Source organism: Bradysia coprophila, unplaced genomic scaffold (assembly GCF_014529535.1).
Source record: "Bradysia coprophila strain Holo2 unplaced genomic scaffold, BU_Bcop_v1 contig_350, whole genome shotgun sequence".
Lineage (NCBI taxonomy): Eukaryota > Metazoa > Arthropoda > Insecta > Diptera > Sciaridae > Bradysia > Bradysia coprophila.
In genome coordinates this window covers 138,044-161,049 of record NW_023503608.1, presented here as the reverse complement: position 1 = coordinate 161,049, position 23,006 = coordinate 138,044, and the positions used below count along the sequence as shown (strand labels likewise).

At 36.7% G+C, this 23,006-nt stretch overlaps 4 protein-coding genes across 8 annotated transcripts; 2 read left to right on the top strand and 2 right to left on the bottom strand.

Annotated features, from left to right (window-relative positions):
• Nucleotides 1–48: 48 nt before the first annotated feature.
• Nucleotides 49–2,306, top strand: LOC119079895 (pentatricopeptide repeat-containing protein 1, mitochondrial-like). Its single transcript, XM_037187983.1, has 2 exons — nt 49–1,722; nt 1,791–2,306. Exons 1-2 carry the CDS (start codon nt 134–136, stop codon nt 2,248–2,250), a joined length of 2,049 nt encoding a protein of 682 aa, XP_037043878.1. The 5' UTR covers nt 49–133; the 3' UTR covers nt 2,251–2,306.
• Nucleotides 2,307–4,902: 2,596 nt separating this feature from the next.
• Nucleotides 4,903–9,671, bottom strand: LOC119079894. The gene is made up of 4 exons (XM_037187982.1): nt 9,519–9,671; nt 8,729–8,801; nt 6,123–8,670; nt 4,903–5,930 (listed from the first exon to the last, which is right to left on the bottom strand). The coding sequence occupies exons 2-4, from the start codon at nt 8,792–8,794 to the stop codon at nt 5,089–5,091; spliced, it is 3,456 nt and encodes a 1,151-aa protein (XP_037043877.1). The 5' UTR covers nt 8,795–8,801; nt 9,519–9,671; the 3' UTR covers nt 4,903–5,088.
• A 2,898-nt stretch (nt 9,672–12,569) lies between these two features.
• Nucleotides 12,570–21,115, top strand: LOC119079891 (E3 ubiquitin-protein ligase NRDP1). 5 transcript variants are annotated; one of them, XM_037187980.1, is made up of 7 exons: nt 12,570–12,738; nt 13,171–13,363; nt 13,568–13,710; nt 16,141–16,585; nt 16,651–16,816; nt 16,889–16,991; nt 20,568–21,115. In XM_037187980.1, the coding sequence occupies exons 2-7, from the start codon at nt 13,274–13,276 to the stop codon at nt 20,659–20,661; spliced, it is 1,041 nt and encodes a 346-aa protein (XP_037043875.1). In that variant the 5' UTR covers nt 12,570–12,738; nt 13,171–13,273; the 3' UTR covers nt 20,662–21,115. The 5 variants fall into 5 exon arrangements, 4 of the variants coding, with proteins under 4 accessions (XP_037043875.1, XP_037043873.1, XP_037043874.1 ...); XM_037187978.1 differs by having other exon boundaries at nt 13,085–13,363; XM_037187979.1 differs by having other exon boundaries at nt 12,570–12,750.
• Nucleotides 18,138–20,307, bottom strand: LOC119079893 (glutathione S-transferase Mu 1-like). Its single transcript, XM_037187981.1, has 6 exons — nt 20,111–20,307; nt 19,106–19,142; nt 18,917–19,042; nt 18,655–18,846; nt 18,496–18,591; nt 18,138–18,441 (listed from the first exon to the last, which is right to left on the bottom strand). The coding sequence occupies exons 2-6, from the start codon at nt 19,139–19,141 to the stop codon at nt 18,241–18,243; spliced, it is 651 nt and encodes a 216-aa protein (XP_037043876.1). The 5' UTR covers nt 19,142; nt 20,111–20,307; the 3' UTR covers nt 18,138–18,240.
• Nucleotides 21,116–23,006: the final 1,891 nt, after the last annotated feature.

The window sequence follows — 23,006 nt, the reverse complement described above, 5'->3', positions numbered from 1 at the left end:
ATGTCACTCGCAGCCACTCATCGCAGCATGGTATCACTATTTTCGTGACATTTCCTGTCAAAAGAGTCAAAAGAGGTTAAATTCTGGTAAACATTTTAAAAACGCCGATGTGTTCGAAAACTACTTCCTAAAAATGTTTCCGCGATTGTTCTACAATAACTTTCGTCGACTGAAATTGCATCCATTACCGAATTGTTTGCTGAATGTACCTAATGCACACACCAACACCTTAGTTCATCCGATTTTACTCCAGCAAAATATTGCAAAATTTTCGCTATCCAGACCGCAGGCTACGAAAAAAACTGAACTCAAAACTCCAACCGATAAAAAGACATCGAGATCAGTAACAGACGATGATGGCGACGAACAGTCGTACTTAAAGTTGTTAAATGATCCGGATACCTTTGGTAGCAGTCGTGACGATGTTTATTTTAAAGAATCAGTTGATGCCGGTGATATTGCCGAGGATGAGTTCATTGAGAATCCAGTCAGTAAAAAAAAGCGACTGAGCACGAAACAGTATGCCGACATGATCAAGGATCATTTGTCCAACAAACGTATAAAGGAGGCAATCGACGTACTAGAGATTCGAATGATTAAGGAAGATCGAGTAAAGCCGGAGAATTACATTTTCAATTTATTGATTGGTGGATGTGCGCGCGTAGGCTATTCCAAGAAGGCATTCAATTTGTTTACAAAGATGAAGCAGAGAGGCTTAAAGGTGACTGGCGGCACATATACGTCTCTGTTCAATGCATGTGCAACGTGTCCTTGGCCTCAGGATGGTCTGAACAAAGCTAGACGTTTGCGTGAGATTATGCTGGAGAAGGGCTACGAACCGAACGCATCGAACTACAATGCCATGATAAAAGCATTCGGACGGTGCGAAGATATAACAACGGCATTTCTGTTGGTAGACGAAATGAAATCGAAGGATTTGGAAATTCAAGTGGAAACGTTTAACTTCTTGTTGCAAGCCTGCATTTCAGACGTCGATTACGGGTTTCGTCATGCGTTGATAGTGTGGCATAAAATGTATCAGCGCCGCTTACTGCCGGATATGTATTCATTCAATTTGATGCTGAGATGTGTTCGTGATTGCTCTATTGGCGATATTGAGACGATGCAACAGGTCATTTCGAATATTTTACTCGGAAGTAAAGTGGACAGCGACAAGCAATTGAAAATCAACGACGGTCAACAGTTACTCATCGAATCGAAATCAGATTCTGACCAAACACGACAGACAACCGAACTAAATGAAACTGTCGACTCAGTTGACCAAGCGCCCAACTTGGTTACACGTTTCCCGCATTTAGGCAGTTTGGTTGTGTTGAATGAAGTAAAAAAGCCAGAAGATCGTTTGCTGCTATTAGGTGGAGCAAAAGGTATTCTGAATGAAATGGAAAAACTTAAAGTTCATCCGGATGTGAAAACATTTACCGCACTGCTGGACATCATTCCATCAACGAATACGGCTGAACATCAACTCATCGAAACAATTCGTAAGCAAAAGATCAAATGCGATGTTGACTTCTTCAACATTCTCATCAAAAAGAGGAGCATGCGAATGGATTATGATGGAGCAAAGAGTGTGTTGGACATGATCCGAATAGCTGGACTGGAACCGGATATTGTAACATATGGTGTATTAGCTTTGGGCTGCCGGAATGTTCAAGAAGCAAGGGATCTCCTCACCGAAATGGACATCAAAGGAGTAAGGTAAATTTGTAAATCTTGGAACAAGGTACAGGTAGAGTTGATAACATCATTGATTTCATTGTATACAGAATGAACATCCAAATTCTTGGAGCGATGCTGAAACAAGGTTGTTATAGGCGCGATTTTCCGTACATAATCGAAATTATGAAGATAACCAAAAATGAACGATTGAAGCCGAACAAACAGTTTCTGGAGCATATCGATAAATTCAACTATCACTGCTACAACATACTGAAAAGGCCAACTGACAATCCAACAAGAAGAGCCGAATTCGAAGCTGATTTCAAAAATTTTAGATTAAAACTCAAGCAATGGAAAGATTTTATGGGCTTGAACGTAAAGCTGGATGAAGCAGTTAAAATAGTTGAAGAGCACCCGTGGGAACAATTTCAAAGTGTTCAAAGCGACGGTGCAGAAGAAGTAAAACATCCGAAATTGAGACGAAAACAAAAACTGAGCAGAGACATCAAACGGTTAACACCGAGAAAGTTGGGTATCGATGACGTTGGTAGTTTGACTACAAAGTAGATGGAACCGAAATTGTTAGATTGAATAAATGTTCTTGCTGATGCATTAAAATCGTACCATCTTGTTTCCTGCATCCAGTTCTATAGTTGAAGTTCTTCCAGGAAACGACTGTTGCGAGTAAATTTTCCAATTTACTTACTAAGATAATGCGGCCGAGGTTCTGCGTCGTCTTGATTGAATTTTTACCGAGACGATTGATCAGTTAACTTTTAAGATGTCCATAATGCTTTACTATTTGGAGCTCAATATTTTTCTCTGACCTCCTTGCAAATACTCTTCCACGACTATGCTTTGGAAGAGCCGCATAACGATTCGTTAATTAAATCACTCACAAGGCGGCATGTGACTTACTTTTCTCACTAATTCTGAATTTTTTTTAAAAGAAGCGATAGTGACTTACTTTTTTTTTTGTTTTTTTTACTTTTCTAACTATTTCTAACTCTTTCGGAAAAAGTATTGAAAATCGGAACAATTTCTTGTTCCAACTAAATATTTATTACAAAAAGACAACACAAAATTTGCCTGCGGCGCAAAGATGTACGTAGTAAGGTAACTGACTGAAAGTTGACCTAGTGGAAAAGTGATCTTAAGTTTTCCGTGTAAATTTGTATGAAGAAAAAATTATCGGTCAACTCAACATTCAATAAACCGTGATATGTCCTATGACTTTTGTATAGATAGGACAACTCACGATTCAATGTGTTTGAGATTTGTCAAATTAGGTCAACTTTCAGTCAGTTACCTTATATGAAAATTTTCCGATTTTCCTACGTATTAGGGCAACTCAGTTTTTCTATTTTTTAGTCGTAGAGTAGTTTACGGTAGCCCACTTATCCCATGTGAAAATAAAATTCGCTGAGAATTTTTTTTAGTCGAACAGAAAGTAGCCTAAGGTAGCTGTATTCTGGGACTGGTAAGACGACCAGTATCCTACAGATGCTTCTGCAAAGGTTTTATTGTGAACGCAATCTAGATGTCCCCATCCCCATACGACATTCAAACAAAAATATATTAAGGCCAGGTTATGGTCCGATATATCGCACATATGTCAGGACGCATAACCTGGCCTTAAGAAGCAGAAATTTAAAACATTTTAAGTTTTTGTGTTGACAAGGTTCAAAAATACATGAATGGAGAAAATAATCTCCTGGAAAACCTCCAGCTGATGCGATTTTTTGACATAAATTCAATTGTATTTAACAAAAAACACATTCAAAATAGAGGAATCAGCTTTTGGGAGGGATTTTTTTATCCTTAAAAATGCTCAAAGGTTCGTCCTATTTTTGGACCTTGACAATACAAAACTTAGTTTCTGCTTCCAATGCTTCTATTACTTCATAATGAATTGAAATACCTCTCAAATGAGCTATGTTCTGCTGTGCCAGCTACGGCTCTACTCGTACGTTTTCGGAATAAAATTAAAGCAAAATAAAATGATCGAGTCTAGTTTTTGACAATTGAATTTCAACTGTCAAAAACCAGATTTTATTTTGCTTTTACCCGCACAAGCTTCGGCCTCGGCTTCGACTAAAAAAGTGTATCTACGGATAACTAAACTAAATGTGGAAAACCGATGTACGTATAACAATTGAAAAACCTAATCTATCGAGGAATCATGTTCAAAAAAGGAACGTGAGGTAAAATTATATTTAAATTTTAAATCAAGTTTTTGAGTAAAATACCTTACTTGGCATTGCCAAGTTGGCAATGGAATAAATGGTGTAAATGGCAATTCTTGTGTGTTTACCAACCTCGGCTACGATTCGATCGCCAAAATCCGCACAAGCAGTGCCATTTCCAGCATTTGTTCCATTGGTAAGTAATGTACTATTTGAATCAAGCGAAGGTAAACAATTTTAAAGGACTAGTCACTGTTGTTTTTAGCAATCTTTCAGTTTGATGAGGTAAGCGAGAAATAACTTCGATATTTTATTTTTCCCATAAACAATTCTAAATTTTTGATCACCTTCCTTTACTGTCCTTTATGGTACATTCAGATATTATCGATTTAATAAAAGTGTCTGTTTAAACATGTGCCGTTGAGTTTTAAGTATTATGGAGTTATTTTGATAACTCATCGTCTCGTAGATATATTTGCTCTAAATAGACGTTTGTAAAAATAAAGTTGCATTTTGTGAGTCATGTCAGTTTAAGGGACAAATACAAGTAATCAGATAACAATAAGTTCTTAGTCAAATCGTCAAAACTAAGTTTATTATTATTTTCTGATCTCCCAATCACACTTTGTGATAAAGAAAAAGGCTTTGTCTCAATAAAGTAACCAATAAATCATAATCGAATTTCGTGCTTCTTTTTCAAGATTTTTAAACCTCCCGCCTGCTGCTAACAAGCGCTAAAGTGTACTTTACTCTTTCTTAGTAGAAAGCAAAAGTGTGTGCTTGAAATTCACGTTTTAGAGCTGGTTTTTGTTCACTATTCGGTCACTTTTTATAAATCAATCGATAGTGAGAATACCAACTATTTTCGGAAAATTTGATCACTTGTTCACTATTTTCTGAAGAAAAATCACATGCCGCCCTGCACTCATCTTCTGAAAGCTAACCCCAATTAAATAGGAAACTGGTCTAATGTCTAAAATGGGAGAGTAATGGCCTACATCATCGAATTAAAAGAAAACATTCGCTTTATACATGGTAACAAAGTGTTCTTTATTGATTTTAAAGTTACACTTAAATGCTGGAGGTCAAATTGAGAAAAAAAGAAGGAAAAAAGGAATTTTATTATTCAGAGTAGACAATCTACGTCTTAGTAGTCTTCGTTCTCAACGAACAAATATAATGATCTTTAGAAATAAAATCAGTGAAAAGAAAAGTTTGATCATACAAAGTCACTGTCCGAACTAGTTTCTAAAAAACTGTCCTCTCCTTCATCATCCCGAATACCCAACTTGGACCAGTCACTGTCATCTTCACCTTCGGAATCCTCACTAAAGGAATCGATTTCATTCTCCGAATCAATTTCATCCTTCAAATCAGTCGCATCGTCCACATCAGTTAAATTTGCTAAAAATTCGTCCACAGGCTTGGGCTTTCTTTTCGCATACTTTTTGGTCGGCTTTTTTCTTTCATACTTTCCTTCTGCATCCGGAAAGCTCAGGAACGTCACTTCTTTGAACTTTTTCGAGTCTTTCATTTCACCATGCTCGTTAGTCAAGTGCATTTCGATTTCGTGCTGGTGAAATCGAACAAAATTGCAGAGGTGACACACGTATGCCAACAGATGACGTTTTTTGAATTGAGGCTGTGGAATGGCCTCGTAATTTCTCTTCTCGACACACTTTGTCTTTAGAGGTCCGCAGGCAAACTTTCTTGAGCAATGGTTGCATTTCAAACTGTAGTAACCCGTGTGACGCGCCATATGATTGATCCAAAACAATTTATGGTAACAACGGTAAACGTTGCAAAAGTAACAAAATTGTTTGTAGTGGTAAGAGGATGAGTTTTCTGGTTTCGAAACGACAATGTTCGAATCGTAGACGCCTGATCGTAAACTTTCCGCCGCTTCCGGAGCAAGGCGACTGGTTATTATCTCACAATTTGGATGCAGATTGACGTAATGGCTCACTAAAGAATTGCCAACTGGTTTGTCACACTCTTGACACTCCAAAACTTTTCGCAGACTGTGCCAGGTTGTGTCAATGTTTTTGAATTTAGGAATACCTGTAACAGATGGATACATTTGTTGATAAATATTGAAAGCGATAGACTCGGAGCGGTCACATATTTGTCGCATATAAGTTTTGTATAAACAAAGTTCGTCTACATTCGACGAGCATGATATGCCTCGAATGACAAAAAAAATGACAAAAAAGAAGACGAGAAGCGGAAATATTGCAAATAAAAGATACTCACTCCCATTCCGGTTGCTAGTATTTCCATTCGATCCAACAGTGGTTGTGACGGCCAACGAAGCGGTGCTCGAACCTTCTCCATGCTGTACGTTTCTGGGGCAGTCATTTTTGTTCGCAAGAGCATCCTTTAATTTCTCGAGGTTCTTATGCTGAGCCAACTGTTGCATTAGGTCAACTAATGTTGCAAATTCATTGGTTTGCATCCAGCCCTTCAAAGATTCCATCGCATTATCTTGTTTAGACACATTAGTAGCCCGATCCGTTGCAGAACCGATCTCAGTTGAGTTCTTAGCAGCTAGAATATTTGCATCAACGTTCAACGGTGGTGATATCGGTCGGCGATAGTTATCCCAGTCGTCATTTTCGATCGTTTCTGGAGTTCCATGGGAAGACGATTCGTCGACTGACGAGCTGGATGATATTGATATAGGTCGCATATTATTGTCGATATTATCGGAACCATTTTTGATGGCATTCAGCATAGGTTCTTTAGTTCCATGTGACTGCGATTTCATGAATGGTGTGTTGTGTTTAGCACGGTTTTTATTATTCTTTTCGATGACTTTGATGGGTTCAACGACTGACTTGTTGGATGCATTTGCTGACGACCGATTCGTTTTCGGAATTTTGAAGTTCGCCGATACTTTTCTCGTATTTTCTTTGTTTGACGCATTAGTAGCCGGGTGTGATGCGGTATTTTTCGCAGTTGGTTTCTTATCCTGTATCTTGACTTGAGTATTCAATTTTTCGTTCCGTTGAGCAGACATCGGCAGGTCATAGTTATCTAAGTGACCCACGACTGACATCTTGGATACAGGTGCCGTAGAACAATTTACTTTCGTCGTTTTTTTCGGAATTTTGTAGTTCCCCAATAATTCTCTCGACGCTAGCCGATTTTTATGTTCACCATAAGTCATGGGCGAGTTCTTCGTTTCAACACGATACATCGACGGACAATGAGATGTCCAATCGTTGCTATCAAATTCAGTCTTGAACGGGTTGTGCTCAAAAGGGTTTTCACGGTGAAGTGCTGCGTTTCGGAATGGAACCACTGGCAAGAATTTCGTTGAAGGAACTGGCAAATTGAAACGAGTCGTCAGTAAACTCGAATAATTGGAGCCTACTCCCTGCGTGGTGGTGGTATAAACAATTGGTGTTCCAGTGAACGGTTGAGCGTCTCTCGGTGAATATTGATTGTTGCGTACCAGTTGCGTGGCGCTGCTGTTTACGTGCGTCGTTGCACTATACCGATGAGACTCTGACGATAGTTCGTTCTCCAACAAATTGACTGCTGCAACCGAATCAAAGCCGACCGGAACGTCTACGGATAATTCGTACGATGATGATGTATGGACTTGTGTTTGCGAAACTATTTTTTGGATAATCTCCTGATCAATCGAGTCTTCATCGATTGCCGAATGTTCCTGGACAGGTGGTGTTTCACTAACGGCCTCATTACAATCATTTTGATCGTCTCTGTCGTTCAATGCTGACCGTAATAAATTACTCAGTTTCGATCGAGCATCCGTCAAATTATCGTTTGAGGCTTCATTGAAAACGCTGCTCACTTGCGTATCGGTCTTCAATGATTTAGTGAAAGTAAATTTAATTTTTTGTCTTTGTACGTCCATCGCCAGTTTGTTCGAATCATTTTCCAGGACTTGCAGATTGTCAGTTACGTTCTCTCGTTGAACTTCGGTTTTGTCATCAATTTGTCGTAAATTCGATGACTCATTTGAAGGTTCACCGTCTAAATCAAAACTGTCTTGCCATTCCTGCACGTTATGGTGACTGGTCGAATCTCGACCGGCATGTGTCACACTTTTGTTCCGATGCGACGAGCGCTGCAAAGTTGACTGAATTTTCTTTCTGAGCTGGTCGAAAACTGATGCAGCGACACGACTTTCTGGCACAGACTCTGGCTCCGTGCACCAGTGTGAATCATTTTCATTGCTGTCTTCGAATCTCTCCAAGAGCTCGGTTTTAACGACTTGTTCATTCGAATATTTGTGAGTCTTCGATTGTCTGGAATATTTGACATCTCTATGGTAGGAGCAACTACGTCTACTGTCCATTCTTCTTTGTCTGGATGCGCTGGGTTGTTCAGTATGATCATCTCTTTCTTCATCAGAATGACTTCGGCGATATCTCTCAACTGATTCACGTCTTTCACTTCTTCTGCGGTAATATTCACGGTCCATATCCCGTCTGGATGGGCTTCGACTGCGACTTCGACTTCGGTAGTATTTACCTGATGAACTTTTTTTGCTTCTGCGTCTTCGACGGTAGTCACGATCGTCATCTTCCGACTTATCGCTCGACGAACGTCTTGAATACTTTTTCTTTTCTTTGAATTCAGTCCACTTAACGCTACTGATTACACTCTGCAAACGTTTGCGAAACTTCTTTCCAATGCGGCTTTCATGCTTTGATTGACTTGAAGAACGTTGATTCCGACGACCATAAGTTTCTTCATTTTCGAGACGCATCTTTTTCGTTGGCGATTTCGAGTCCTTCGTCAAATCGAAGTACTCGGTGATCGAATTATCCTGTAAGAAAAAATAAATTTTAAAATGACAAGCGGTTTACATGGACCAGCAAACTTACCTTTTGTTGACATTCCGATTTTTCCATTGTCGATTCAATTTCTAGGCTCTCGTCTTTGCCATACATTGCTTACCTAAAAAAATGAAGAATTTTTTAAATTCAACTATTCGTAAAAAAAACTGTAATTTCATCGACTCAACAAGAAGTGGAACCATGTTTTACACTGTTGCTAGAACATCTTTCACCTTCCAAGTAGCAAGTTTTGTCAGAGGAATTACTACTGCATTTTTGTTTAAACAAGTAGCTGTAACAGTTTTCGTTTACACATCACTGAATAGTTGGAAGGTCAAGTGAAACATCGAAATGTCAATCGTCATCCACACACAACATAACCAAACAATGTTGATGACAAAATGTATGGAAAAGCGTTGAGGTTATGGCACTGTGGATGACGTTTGACAGTATAGTAAACTGCACTTTGCAACTGCACTTGGAAGAGATCTATATAAAAATGGATTCGATATTGACATCAGAATCTATTATAAATAATATGCATGCATTATACAGACTACAGACCGTGCTGTAAAAATATTATGTTCTGCTCATCGACAGCATTCAAGTTTCCACTTTAATGCTGCATAAATTCACAGTTTAGATGTGAAAAAAATCTGGCCGCGTGCCTTGTGAAACTTCTATTATTCAGATCTTTCTATTGTCTGACGTTTTTCCTTCTTCACTCACTTCATCCGAAACAAGCACGCATCCCATCATTATCTCAAAAGATCATTTAGAATGATAGAAATCTCAGTAAATAAAATCGATAAAAATATACGAATAAATTGTTACCAACTTTTATTTACTACATATTCCGCGGAGTCGACAAAATTTGTGATTTTCGTTCAACTCTTATCTCGCTATATATGTACACTACTTTGATCGAAAGTTATTAGAATGACTTGAATGCCAACAGAATTGATACAAGAGCGCGTAAATGAGATAGAACTGCAACGATGATGTCGTCTCACGCCGACGATCAACGCAAATAGTTATTTAATTATCTGGCTTGCACGATTTATTTTGCGCAATCTCATTTCGTTTGGGCTGCAAGCGAAACTTTCTAACACTTTTCACGCAAAAGGAAGATATTACGTATAATATTTTTTAATATACTCACTCTCAGCCCCGAAGCATGAAAATATATGTTGAGAGTACAATGTGACTCCATGTTCTTAGTATAACCAATTTTATTTTGGTTATTTTTTTTCGTTTTGAAAATCAGTTGTATATAAAAGGAAGAGCCGACTTTGATTATGCTGACCTTTTATTTGACTTACGTCCCTGTGAGGCGCGGGAAATGTTAGATTTACATATAATAAGTAAGTGTTGTTACTGCTTACTTTGACAGATTTTAAAGCAGTTAACAGGTGGAGTACCGAATTTTTTCAATTTTAAACGTCTATCGTGTAGACGGGACAATTACCGATGGAATGGTACCAAATTCGCCGCATCCGTTGGAACCTTTTTTTCAGTTTTTCGTATAGGGTTGTATGGGGTAGTACCAGATTTTTTTAAAAACTGTAAACTTTCCAAAAATCCTAATTACAAAAACACTGACCGTACACAATTAATTAGTGAAAATATAAATTACTAGTTTTGTTCCTGTAATATTACTACAACTATTTGAAAACTTTTTTTTTTTAAATAAAAGACTAAGAAAGAGACTAAAAGATCTTTCACTGAAAAAATGCGGCTGTAATCGGCCCAAATTTTTCCATTTATTCTGTGTCTATATAACCTAATTGAATCAGAAATGTGAAAATATGGGAATCACGAGTTTCAAATGGCAAAATTGCATTCGAGGAGTGTCATTGCACATTTGTTTAGGTTATAAATAAATGTGGTAAGATGACCATTAAAACACCATAGAACTTGAGAAGTGAATCGCCACCAGTTTCGAGTGTATTTTCATATTTTTTTATTTATATATTGTTGACAGATTCAAGTTTCTCGTCCAATACACAAATAAGAAAAACACATACTTAACGAGTCAATCTTAATCTGTTTTCATATTTCCCGCGACTCTCGAGCTTCGGTGCTAGAGAGAGCACGTCGATAAGAAAACTGTGGTGTCCAGTGCATAGTAATATATTTATTCTTACGTCAACCGCTACCTTACTATACAATATTAATAAAAAAAACATTTAAAGCAAGAACTAATCAAGAAAAATAAATAAAAAATGAAAACACAACAGCAAGCTATAATAACATACGATCAACCACGATCTAGCGATATACTCATATTATATAGAACGTCAAATCATGTTTAGAAACTAGAAATTAATTCGCTGATGGGATCAGTGCTGGACATGGCGAGTAGCTCAAGTGTTGGAAATCTTTTTCGAAGACTGAATGCATTTGTGTATCTTATTTTGTTGTGAGTCGACAACCTGGATTTCGTACATAACAGCGGGTAAATTTCTTTGGTTGATCGTTTTTGTGCGGCAGGCATCGATGTGCGCAGCAAAATTCAGTTTATGGTCGATCATGGGCGCGCGTAGCATAGCGCCCGTGACGCAAGTACTATTACTAGAAAAATTTTTACATTTTTTTTTGTCGTAGACTGCGGAACCATATACAGCAAATATTGAAGTTCTACAATTCAAATCCAGAAAATTGTTAAAATAGGGAAAAATACGTGCTGAAAGAATGTATAAATGAAAAATAGCCGAATCATCTGCCACTTTGTGACGCAAATTTTTTTAGGTAAAATTTTTCTTCTAGAATTTTTTCGGTCTAATTTTTGCTTTGACAATTTTTGCGTACAAGCGCAGAATGCGTCACCTACAGCAATATCAGTTGTTTTGTAAGTATGCACAGGGACTTGCGTCACTTTTACTCTTTGAGTGTTTTTGACTGATCGTTGTCTAGGAGCACTTCTGCTTTCATTTCGATGATTGATCCGTTAAATGTTGGTCGTTCCGTTGGGGTTTTTTCTTTGATTGATTAAATTTGGCCCGTGTCTTATCTTAGAAACTAAACTTCAAATGTAATAGATTTTCGTCGATTTCTATTACATTTCTAGTATATTTAAACTAATGTCAGCGATTTATTTTTTGTGAACTAACTTCACTGCTATGACATGTCAAATTATTTCACATGAAATAGAGCGCAAAGAATGAAGTACTGAACAAATTTGTGGCGCCTCTTCAGACCAACAGACTTTTCTTATAGGGAAATGCTGTTTGGAAACTTAAGCTCAAATGTAATAAATTTTTGTATAATTCCATTACATTTCTAGTCGATTCCGTCATAAAATTACTAATGCCAGCGCTCTATTTTTTGTGAACCAAATTCACTGCTGCATTCTGAATTTGTAGCACTAGAAAATAGAACGCAAGAATGAAGTACTGAAAAAAATTGTAACACAAAAAAATATGAAAATTAACACCGGTGAATCTATTAAAAACTATCTCAGAAAGCAAGTTATATGTGATGTGCGGAAGGAATGAAGCTCCAATGGAGTGAGCTTACCCTACAGCATACCATATCTATTTATCGTTGTTTGAGACGGCAGCCCTCTGTTATAAGAGTGGGCAAAATACTTAGGTATATCCACTCATCTCTAATCGAAAATTTTTCATGTAATTCTTGGCTGGATTTCGAGAATATTTCTCTAACACTAATTAATTGTCAGAAGTTAGTATAAGGCTAACATTACCCATAGCACAATAAATCTGATTAATAGTTTTCTGCAAAAAAGATAACAAATGTTTCGATGCAGAAAATTTCAAAATTCAAATTTTGCCGCGCTGTCAACCGCGACATCTATGTTGCACCTTGAAACGTCACACACACACATTTGCACAGTGGTTTTTAGTGTTTACTTTGTCGATATGTCAGACCGTAAAAGTAAACCATCAAGAAAACATTGACTCGTTCAATAGTATCGTGATTAAAAGACAAAAAATTGTTTTAAAAAAATGCTTAGAGACATTAAATCATGCTGAAATTACGTTAATGAGTTGTGCAACAGTTAATCCTTTGATGAAGAAAGGGGATAACACATTTCGGTAGTCGAATTGTTAAGAAAATAAAAGACAAATCAAAAGTGCACTCGTTTTGAGACATTACATTTCCCGTTCAAGTTTTTGTTCGACGAGTGAAAAAAAAACAGCCATAAATTTTGGCAAATCAGTTTTTTGTCCAATTGTTTAAACTCGGTCTGTGCTCTTTCGCGTTACGTTGTGTGTTGTAATTCGTTTCACATAAAGTGAAATGAATTAAATGTATCGCTGAGCTGCCTTTTTTTTCTCATTCGAACTACCTATTTGAACAACAAAATGTACTTAAATCAAAACTAAACTCGCTTTCTGCGTTTTCGGTGTGTATAATTTTGTGTGTGGCTGCTGCATACAGTTTTCAGTTTATAAGCATTACAAAACGTGTGGTGTGCTATCGTCCGAAAAACGACATTATGATGAATTAAAAATACATTTAATTAGGTGTTACAACAGCAACTAAAATAATCGGTATAAATTTGCTGTGATTTGTGATATAATCAATTGATGTGATCGATTTTGTCAAAGGAACTGAAGGCAGAAAAATATGGGTTATGAATTAACACGATTCCAGGGGGAGGTAGACGAAGAACTGATATGTCCAATCTGTTCGGGAGTCTTAGAAGAACCAGTTCAGGTATGACCGTTGTTTTTTAATCAACTTCCTTATTATTATACCAGTTGACACTGGTTGCTCCGTATGTCATTACACATTTACGGACGCCAATGATTCATTATTATCATAGAGGAAAACGAGGATGAAAAAAATGATTGAACTGTGTGTGTGTGTGTATAACAGTCACACTGCTTGTTAGATTTATCAAAGTTTTTGCATTCACAGGCAATTGTATGTGAACATGCGTTTTGTCGCGCTTGTATCACCGAGTGGCTGAGTCGACAGCCAACGTGTCCTGTTGATCGAAATGCCATGACACAGGCAAATTTGCGTGCCGTACCTAGAATTTTAAGGAATCTACTTTCAAGGTGAGTGTAATTGAGACTTGCACTTAATGTTGGGTATATCATGTATGCAATTTTAAGTAAATATGCCGATTGTAGCCGACCGACAACAGTAACAATTTTAAATTCGACGAAACTTTAGAAAATGTGTGCTCCTTTGGTAGAATTTCAAAGTTTCCCCCATGTAACAACGGCAAACTGACGATCTCTCGAAACAATATCTGTTTCAAGCAAGGTTTCAACTTTTTTTTTCCGTTTTCATTATATAACCTAGCCTCTCATCGGTTTATCATTGGTCGCGGTTTTTTTTTTGTTGCTGTTTTTTAATCGTTACTCTTCCACACATTCTGCAATGTATTCTAACCAACCTCGATAAACATAATGTAGGGGCAACGACCAAGATTGACATTTGTTTTATATGCGTTAAATTACCATTCATTTACGATGATGGTTCCAGCTGTGTGGAAAGAAAAATTAAAACATCAATAGCACTGCAGCACAATTGCTGTTAACGACTTTATTTTCTTCAAAATAGATTTCACCAACCAACGTTACAACATTATACGAGTTGCAATATACAAGAGTGCAAATTTAATCAACTTAATGACCTGAACATATGTTTCATCGAGGCTAGTTTATTACATAAAGTGGTTTCTGTGCATTTTTTTGCTTCTTTGACTTCGGTTGAAATTAAAATTCAAAGAGTGAGAACGCAGCCTTCATGCCTTCATTCTAAGTTCTAGGTCTTAGTACGGACCTACGTTACGGAAACACGTATCTTTCACTTTTTCTAAAAAAATTGTTTTCTGTGAAAAGAGCTCAAAAGTAAAGACATGTCAGAGGGTACCGAAAACAGTTTTTCGGCAATAACTCAAGAAAAAATTATTTTAAATGGTTGTAATGTTGTACGAATGTCGGCCTCGGAAAGACCTACAGGTAGAGTATACGCACGGCTTGGTGTGAGTACATCCACGAGAGTTATGACTAAAAATATTGTGAATGTTCGGAGAGTCCGGATTCTCTGCAGCTTCGTTGTTCCACGGAACTGAGTATGGGGTGTTGTAGCTGGCCTCACCCACTATCGTTGCACATATAAAACAACCCAGTACTTTTGTGCTGCAAGCCCATAGATGTCTTGGAAAAAAAGTTGGTACCTAAATGCAGATTTTTTCCTTCGTTCTGAGGGCTCTCTAGCTGGAACAGCATCTGGAACGGTACTACGGCAGTCATTTTTTATCGTCTACTATTCTTTTACCTTATCAATAGAAAAACGCTTCGATATGTCGGAACAACGAAGCTGCAGAGAATCCGGACTCTCCGAACATTCACTATATTTTTAGTCATAACTCTCGTGGATGTACTCGCACCAAGCAGTGCGTATACTCTACCTGCAGGTCTTTCCGAGGCCGACATACGTTCAACATTACAACAATTTAAAATAATTTTTTCTTGGGTTATTGCCGAAAAACTGTTTTTGGCACCCTATGACATGTCTTTACTTTCGAGAGCTTTTGACAGAAAATATTTTTTTTAAGAAAAAGTGAAAGATACGTGTTTCCTAGAATTGAAAGACGAATCCAACGAGCTATCACTCATTAAAATCGGAGACCGCTTGTTCCCCAATCGCCTGAAGTCTTGGCGATATGACTCTAAAAACTCTTATCTGTTCCACTTCCATTGACTGTTTTTAATTAATATTTTAAGTTTTTGAGTTTTGGGTTTGGATTCCTGAGTACCGATAAGAATATTCAATGGTACCGATAGCCGATGTAAAAGTTTCGAAAATGTTTTCGTACAAAATAGTGTCCTATTTGGAGCTGTCATTCGAAGCACTTTTGCTTGAAGTGCGCTGATTTGATCGAAGATTATATTCGACTCTTTTTTTGGCATTGAACTCTTTGCAAACAGTTGCTAGTCTTTTGCTATATCTCAGACTATATCTCAAGAAAAAGTATTTTTGACCTATTTGTATGAAAATTTCAGGTGACTTGTAATACCTTGTGAATGAAATAAGATTTACTTCAAGTTAAGTTTGTTGAAACTATCTAATCTAATCTGAAATCTGACGGTTGTGGTTAAACTGTAATTGACTCAGTAATGGAAATCCTGGAAGCCAGGAGATTTTTCCGTACAATTTTTGGTTACCGGGATATTGAGCCTTCGCCGAAAAGTGTATGATCAGTTTTACGTGTGTGGTTATAGCGGGAAATTTTGACTTGGCTACCAGGAAGAAAACATTCTTTAATTGCCCGGGTTGACCTTAGGTCGACCTATTCAACATGCAAATTATAGAAGAAAACATAGATCATATTTGTCGCTGTTTCGATGAGGTTAAATGGGATATTTCGCATTCACTGAAGTTATCGATAAATTTTGGTTTTCTAATCTGTTACTATCACAGAAAATACAATGTTGCAGCACGTCAATAGTAACCTTTCGTTGCATTTTTTTCAGACTAAGCATAGCCTGTGATAACGAGATGTACGGCTGTACGCTAGTCTTAAAACTAGACGCACTAGCGAATCATTTAGATGAATGCGAGCACAATCCAAAAAGACCGCTGCCATGTGAAAAGGGTTGCGGTTTCGTGATTCCAAAGGATGAATACAAAGAGCACAATTGCGTGCGCGAATTGCGTGCGTTGATCCATACACAGCAACAGAAATTAAGCGATGTCAAAAACAAAATCAGCGACCAGACCTTGACAATAAATGAGCTGAAACGCGAGTTGCAACTGTTCAAAGATTTTATGCGAGCCATGCGTGGCTCGAATCCAGCGATGCGAGCCATTGCTGATCAAATGGAACGTGATGAAGTTGTCCGATGGAGTAGTTCATTGGCACGGGCTAGAGTCACTAGATGGGGAGGTATGATATCCACTCCAGATGATGCTTTACAGGTATGTCGATCGTTAAATCTGCCAATAACGATTGTCCACAAAATCACTTCCACTTACATGTTTAGATGATGATAAAGCGAGCCCTCTCCGAATCCGGATGTCCGCCACATATTTTGGACGATTTGATGGAAAATTGTCATGAACGTCGATGGCCCCGCGGTTTGAGTTCATTGGAAACACGTCAGGACAATCGGCGCATTTATGATAATTATGTTTGTCGACGCATTCCTGGTATAACGAACAATAATCTTGTAGTGAATGGTCGGAGTGATTAATCTCGTTTTGTGCTCAATTGTCCAACAGGTAAACAGGCTGTACTAGTTTTGAGCTGCGACAACGGTCACATGGCTGAAGATGTAATGGTTGAACCAGGTCTGGTGATGATATTTGCCCATGGAGTTTCCGAGTAAGTTCTACATTGGATTTGTGTGTTATACTGTGGAGCCACGTATTTATGGATGGTAGGTGTGGTGTCAATGAAATTTTTTCCAAATTATTTAACATTGTCATGAATGTCATAAATGTTTCACACTTTTTAACATCATGGTTCAATTAACTACTTAGTTGTTAATTCAAAAATTACGAAGCAGACGTGAGAGTTTCCGAACTGACGCAGATTCTTGTCAGCCGATAAACTGCGAAAATGTCTGTCAGAATCGAGTGAAAATTTCTTGGTAAATCTAAAGTTTTAAAAGTTTCGTCAATTCTGATGTCAATTCTTGGATTGATTCAAAATTTTAGCAGAGACCGCTGACAACACTTTTGAAACTCCATCGATAATTTAAGTTCGGGTTTCAAAAAGCTCTCACGTCTACTACGTCAGTTAATTAATTCAGGTGAGACCACACTTACCAAAAGCTCAATGGAATATTAGATGATCTTTTACATAAAATGAACGCTTTATGCCCAATTGACATTCTGCATACTGAGGTCCACCTCCCCTTTGTTTAAATTATTTATAGTAGTGGTGGATAATGTGTTAGAGTGCTCCTATCCGACTGTGTAATCTTCCTGTATTATTAACCATATCCCAGAAGAATTCCGTCGAGGTTCCATCAATAAAATTTCCATGAAGATAACACGACTCACAAATGTTAGATTTATCAGGTAGGGACGAATAAAGATTACGAAACACAAATCTGTTGATCCTTTGTTTCCTTCCCGGTCATTACGTAAATCATCATTGCCTTACTGTTGTCGCTAGTAACCTGTCTATTATGTCAGGTGCTATTACACCAATTTCTTAAGGAACCTCCTCATGGTCTCCCAGCATCCTGCGTGTCACTTGAAGAAATTTGAGGCAATTACATATTAAATGTATGCCCGTTTCTTCTTCCAGATCGCAGGAACATCTCGGAGTTTCCGAAAGCTTCAACTTATTCAGGTGCTAAGACTTTTCTACAGAAACTGGCCGAGACTTTAGACTTCTCGAAAATTGTCATTCCTAAGACTCCTCAAGAGACAATGTCTTCTTATGATTTAAAGCCACATGATTGTTAGGAAACCTCGAGAGTAATTCGACTAGTACAACAATATTTTTAAACAAACTTCGAATTCCTTCGAATTTCCTTTAATATTCTTCAATTTATCATGGTTAGAGCATATAAAACAGATTTGATAAAATACTTATGGCATTACGGTCATTCCTCTACATTCTAAGCAATTGGCCGGTTTGCATTCGGAGAATTGCACGGCGTCTTAATATAGTCGGTGGAGTTCATATATCTTGCGATAGCTGGCAGTGCTTCAAAGTTTTTCATCAAATTTTTCAAATTGCTGTACACATCCAGTACTGTCGGATTAAATTGATTTTGAGCATACAACGCCTCGTAGATCCAAAAGTCGACGAACGACAGCTACATCAACAAATAATCGAATTATTCTGGAATTTCTTAGCGTGGAACTTTTACCTTTTCACCCAAAATCCAGTTATTCGTTCCCAAATAATCGGAAAGTTGTTTGATCATGTTTTCATGATTTTTGATATTTCCTGCGCGAACTTCTTCCTGTTTTATAAGAAAATACTCAAAACTATTTCTAGTTTTTTTTTAAAGTTCCAATTGTACTACCGTATCTCTCCAGCAAGTAAACAGCAGTCCATAGAGAACGGTAAAAGCAACATTCTCTACGATATCCGCTTTCAATTGCAAAGCCAATGAGTCGGGATAAAGTCTAGCTTCGGGATCTTTGTGACGAACAATGTATTTTACAATGACTTTCGATTCAGTGAGCTTTAAATCACCGTCTACGTAGTATGGAAGCTGCAAGTAAAATGGTTTAATCGCAATAATTAAAAGGGAAGGACACACATAGCGAAAAATCAAATCTCACATTTGGGAAATCAAGTCCAAGATTAAATTTTTCGTCAAACCATTCATTCTCTTCGGTGACATTGTAAATTTTGTCTTTGTACTCAATGTCCAAGTATTGCATCAGGAATTTGATAACGTTTCCAATCTAAAAAATCATCAAATTATTATAAAGATTGAAACCGCTGATGATTAAATGAATTGCCCTTACTCCTCTTATATTCCAATAACCCAAAGTCGGTGCCATTCTGGAAAAATATTTTTTTTTTACAATTTGATCATTGATTGTTGATAAGGGTTCGTGCGGTTCGTGCAGTAATAGAAAGTTTGTGTAAATGACGTAGAAGTTATAAGTCAGCTTATAAATTGTAAACTATTAGTAACCTCCCAGAACTTCTTGTGTGAAGATGCTACTTATAATTTGCAACTTATAAGTTGACTTATAAATTAAACGTCATTTGCGCAAACTGTCTAATGACGGTCCGATATATTCTTTCTCGGATTTTTGACCCATATCCGTTTCTCATACCTAAAGCATGACTTGACTTATTCTATCAAACTAAATTTGAACTTAATTAAATTGCACGATCCGGTCACAATCACTTATACCATTTGTAAGTAATAGTTAAGCCTCCACAGTTAAGAGCTAAAGTAAAAAGTTTTTAGTAAAAACCTAAGACCTTTATCGTTCCTTCCCACTCTCCATTGAAATCAAAGGTCATAAAACTCAGTGAAGCTTAGCTCGACATTATATTCAGAAAAGCACTGCCTAATATGGAAGCTTACTAGTAGACACACCCATTTCAGGACTTTTTTTTTAGAATTTTAAACAATTTTAACAATTTAAATTCTTTAAAACTCTCGAAATTTCTTAAATTTAAGAATTTTGGACATTTTTAAGCAATAACTTTCACGAAAACAGGCACTGCCCATAACCACACTTGGGACAGTTTAAATCATGAAACAATAAAATTGAAATTGGCGGAGATGTATTAATAAATCTAGCCTTGGTACAATCCAAATGTTACGCACATACACAACCCTTGCTATTTTGTATTGCTTTGATTCAACTGAAGTCATTTGTTTTAACTATATTGACGTTCGAATATTGTTTTTACAAATTAACTTGCCTCTTTAGATGCACAAATACAAAATATTGTTGAATATCAAACGCTGCTAATTAATCGAATCGAAAGTCATCAATTTCTCAGACTACCTTTCGATGAAACCTTTTTTTTTTGACAATTCGTTTTAACTTCCGCAATTTTTTTAAGCGAAATAGAACGGTTCGCTACACTTCACTGAAAATTGATATTAATTGAATGATGTTACATCATCGCTTGACTTTTTATTTGGCAATTTAATATCATCATCCGGACCAATGTCGATCTAGGTATAAATTCATTGTACTAGCGTATCAAAGAGAAGAGATTAGCGCGAATTTTTGAAAGGTTTTGCATTGAGGGTTGGTCTTTTTTGCATAAAATTTTAGTTGAAAATCATCGACTTATCCAACAAATATTTGATAGACCTCGACCGGTTTAATGAAATGAACATTTCTCACCAAATATTTCTCCCACTCCCGATGATCAGGCATACATTCAACTATCACATTATTTGATCCTGTGTTCGAATTTTGCGTTTGACCAACTATTTTCATTTTTTGCTTTCAGTCGATTCGAGAGCTGCCCGGACCATTCCCATGCTCATACACCGTACGCCCACAACAACAGCAACAATACACCAGATTCACATCGTGACATATAATTGAATTGAGACTTTAAATAAGTGTTAAGATCGTTCGACGAACATTTATTATGATTTTACATGGCTCTCCCGCTTAGTATGTATAAATTTGTCCCGTAAAATGATCTCAATTAAGTTTTAAAACTCGAATGATTTAAACTAAGGTGTACACATTAAGCATATGAATGGAAACTTTTATCTATGACTGTTAGATAAAGAAGAATATAAGAGCTTTTGTTTAAACAATCCAATTGTTATTGATTTCATTTGATTTTTTTTATTTTTTTTTTATTAATAATATTATTGTGTGGCGTTGTTTAATTTGCGCTGACACAATTTTCCAATGTTTTCTGAAAACAATAAAGTGAAACAAACAGAAACATAATACTTCACTGAAGAAATTTTATGTTCAGGACTAAAAGGAGTTTTTGAAAGAGGGAGAGAGAGAGAGAAAGTGAGTTATTAGAAACAAAAACAAAAATCACGAATTACATCGCACCGCCATACCATTTGGATTATAAAAATTAATTTTTAATGAAAATTTTGTCCTGCACAAATCAAAGATAATTTTTAGAAATTTAAACCTAAACAAAGATGTGTAAATTAGGTCAAATTATAAAATAAATAAATTGCTTCTTTTTAAAAAAAATCAATTTTATTTACTTGTTTTCCCTACATAGTCTGCCAAGGATCCAGAAATTCTTAAGACTTACCTGTTGCTATTCATTAATCCAAACACTCTATAGTTGCAATTTTTGTGTAATTTTCAGATTTAAAGTAAAGATTGTGAGAACAAAAATTATGCAACTGCATTCGCGGGAACGGTTGCCATTCTTGCCGCCCTTTCACTAAACATTTTTAAAGAACTTTTTCTTTTAAGTCAGCTGTGTTTGTCATTCCGTCCTCAATAGCAAAGCGAAAATAGTTTTCCAAACCAGGACTTCTCATTGGGCATTTCATTTACTGAAATTACACTCGCTGAAAAGTGAAATGCAATATGTTTACTGATTTGTGAGTTGTTATTACCGCAAACGTCTAACAAATGACAATCTAGATTCTATGTTTTAGCGATTTGTTGCAACAAAAAGGCAGAAAATACAGAATCTAGATTTTCATTTAGTTGAAAGGTGATGTACCCAAAATGTTATTGCTGTTTATGGTAGAGGACTATGTCCTGATCACTGATCAGATCATGTTCCAATAAAAACTAGGTCCCACCTGTTGGGTGGGTCAGATCCCTTGACTGTCTAAATCTCTCATTAATAATTTAATTCTGTTTTGTTTTACTGAAAATCTTTGTAAAGTCTTGAGACGTTATAAAACGATACTAATTTTTGATTCACAACTTCATTTTCGTTACTGGCCTGGTTTTATGCTCATATTAGACCGTTACTGTCTATAAAATGATGAATGCCTTCAATAAAAATTAAACTCGTGTGAATTGCGGCCGTCGCTTCGCTCTGACCGCAAACTTCACACTCGTTAATTTTTTGTGGTTTATTCGCTTTTGTTAACAAGACAAAATAAAATATCAAGAAAGACTTATTGAAATAGATCAAAAAATTCGTTTAGCAACAGCAGCTACATCGTTAGACCAATATAAAAGACTTTTTCTGAGAACTACTACCAAATGTTTGAACCGATACCACCCATTTTCGAACTAGACCTGAGGATTTCAACACTTAATCAAATAAAAAAAAGTTTTTGAAAATCGGTTGAACTTTGCTCCAGTTATCGTGTTAACAAAGAGCAGAAAAGGCTTCTTCTGAGAACTACTACCAGATGGTTGAACCGATACCACCCATTTTCGAACTTGATCTGAGGATTTCAATACTTCGTCGAATAAAAAAGAGTTTTTGAAAATCGGTTGAGATTTACTCAAGTTATCGTGTTAACAAAGGGCACAAAATTTTAACATTTAACGTTTTTTCATCACATTTCCATACATTTTTAATCATAGTGAACGTGTTACGTACGGTGTATTTGTTTTTGTAAAACCCATGACTTACAGTCAAGGGAATAAAAATTGTTATGGGTCTTTGAAAAATTTACTTTTTATACTTAACTTTTGACTAGGTTGACTCTGTTACCCTCTACACGATTAAATACATATCGTAATCGTACTCATAAGGGTTATGTTGTATGTGGTATCATTGGAAAGGTTAAGCCTCAGGCTAACGGTACGGTTCCCATTTTTCAATTTTGAAAATGAGGACAAAAGAGGGCGCCGTCACATTCAAAAAAGAGGACGAAAGAGCACTGAAATAATACTGATATTCTTTTGGATTCTCAGTGATAACATCCACTCCACATTACCTGAATACAGACTTCGTTTTACCTTATACTTGCGTGATCTTTGATATTTC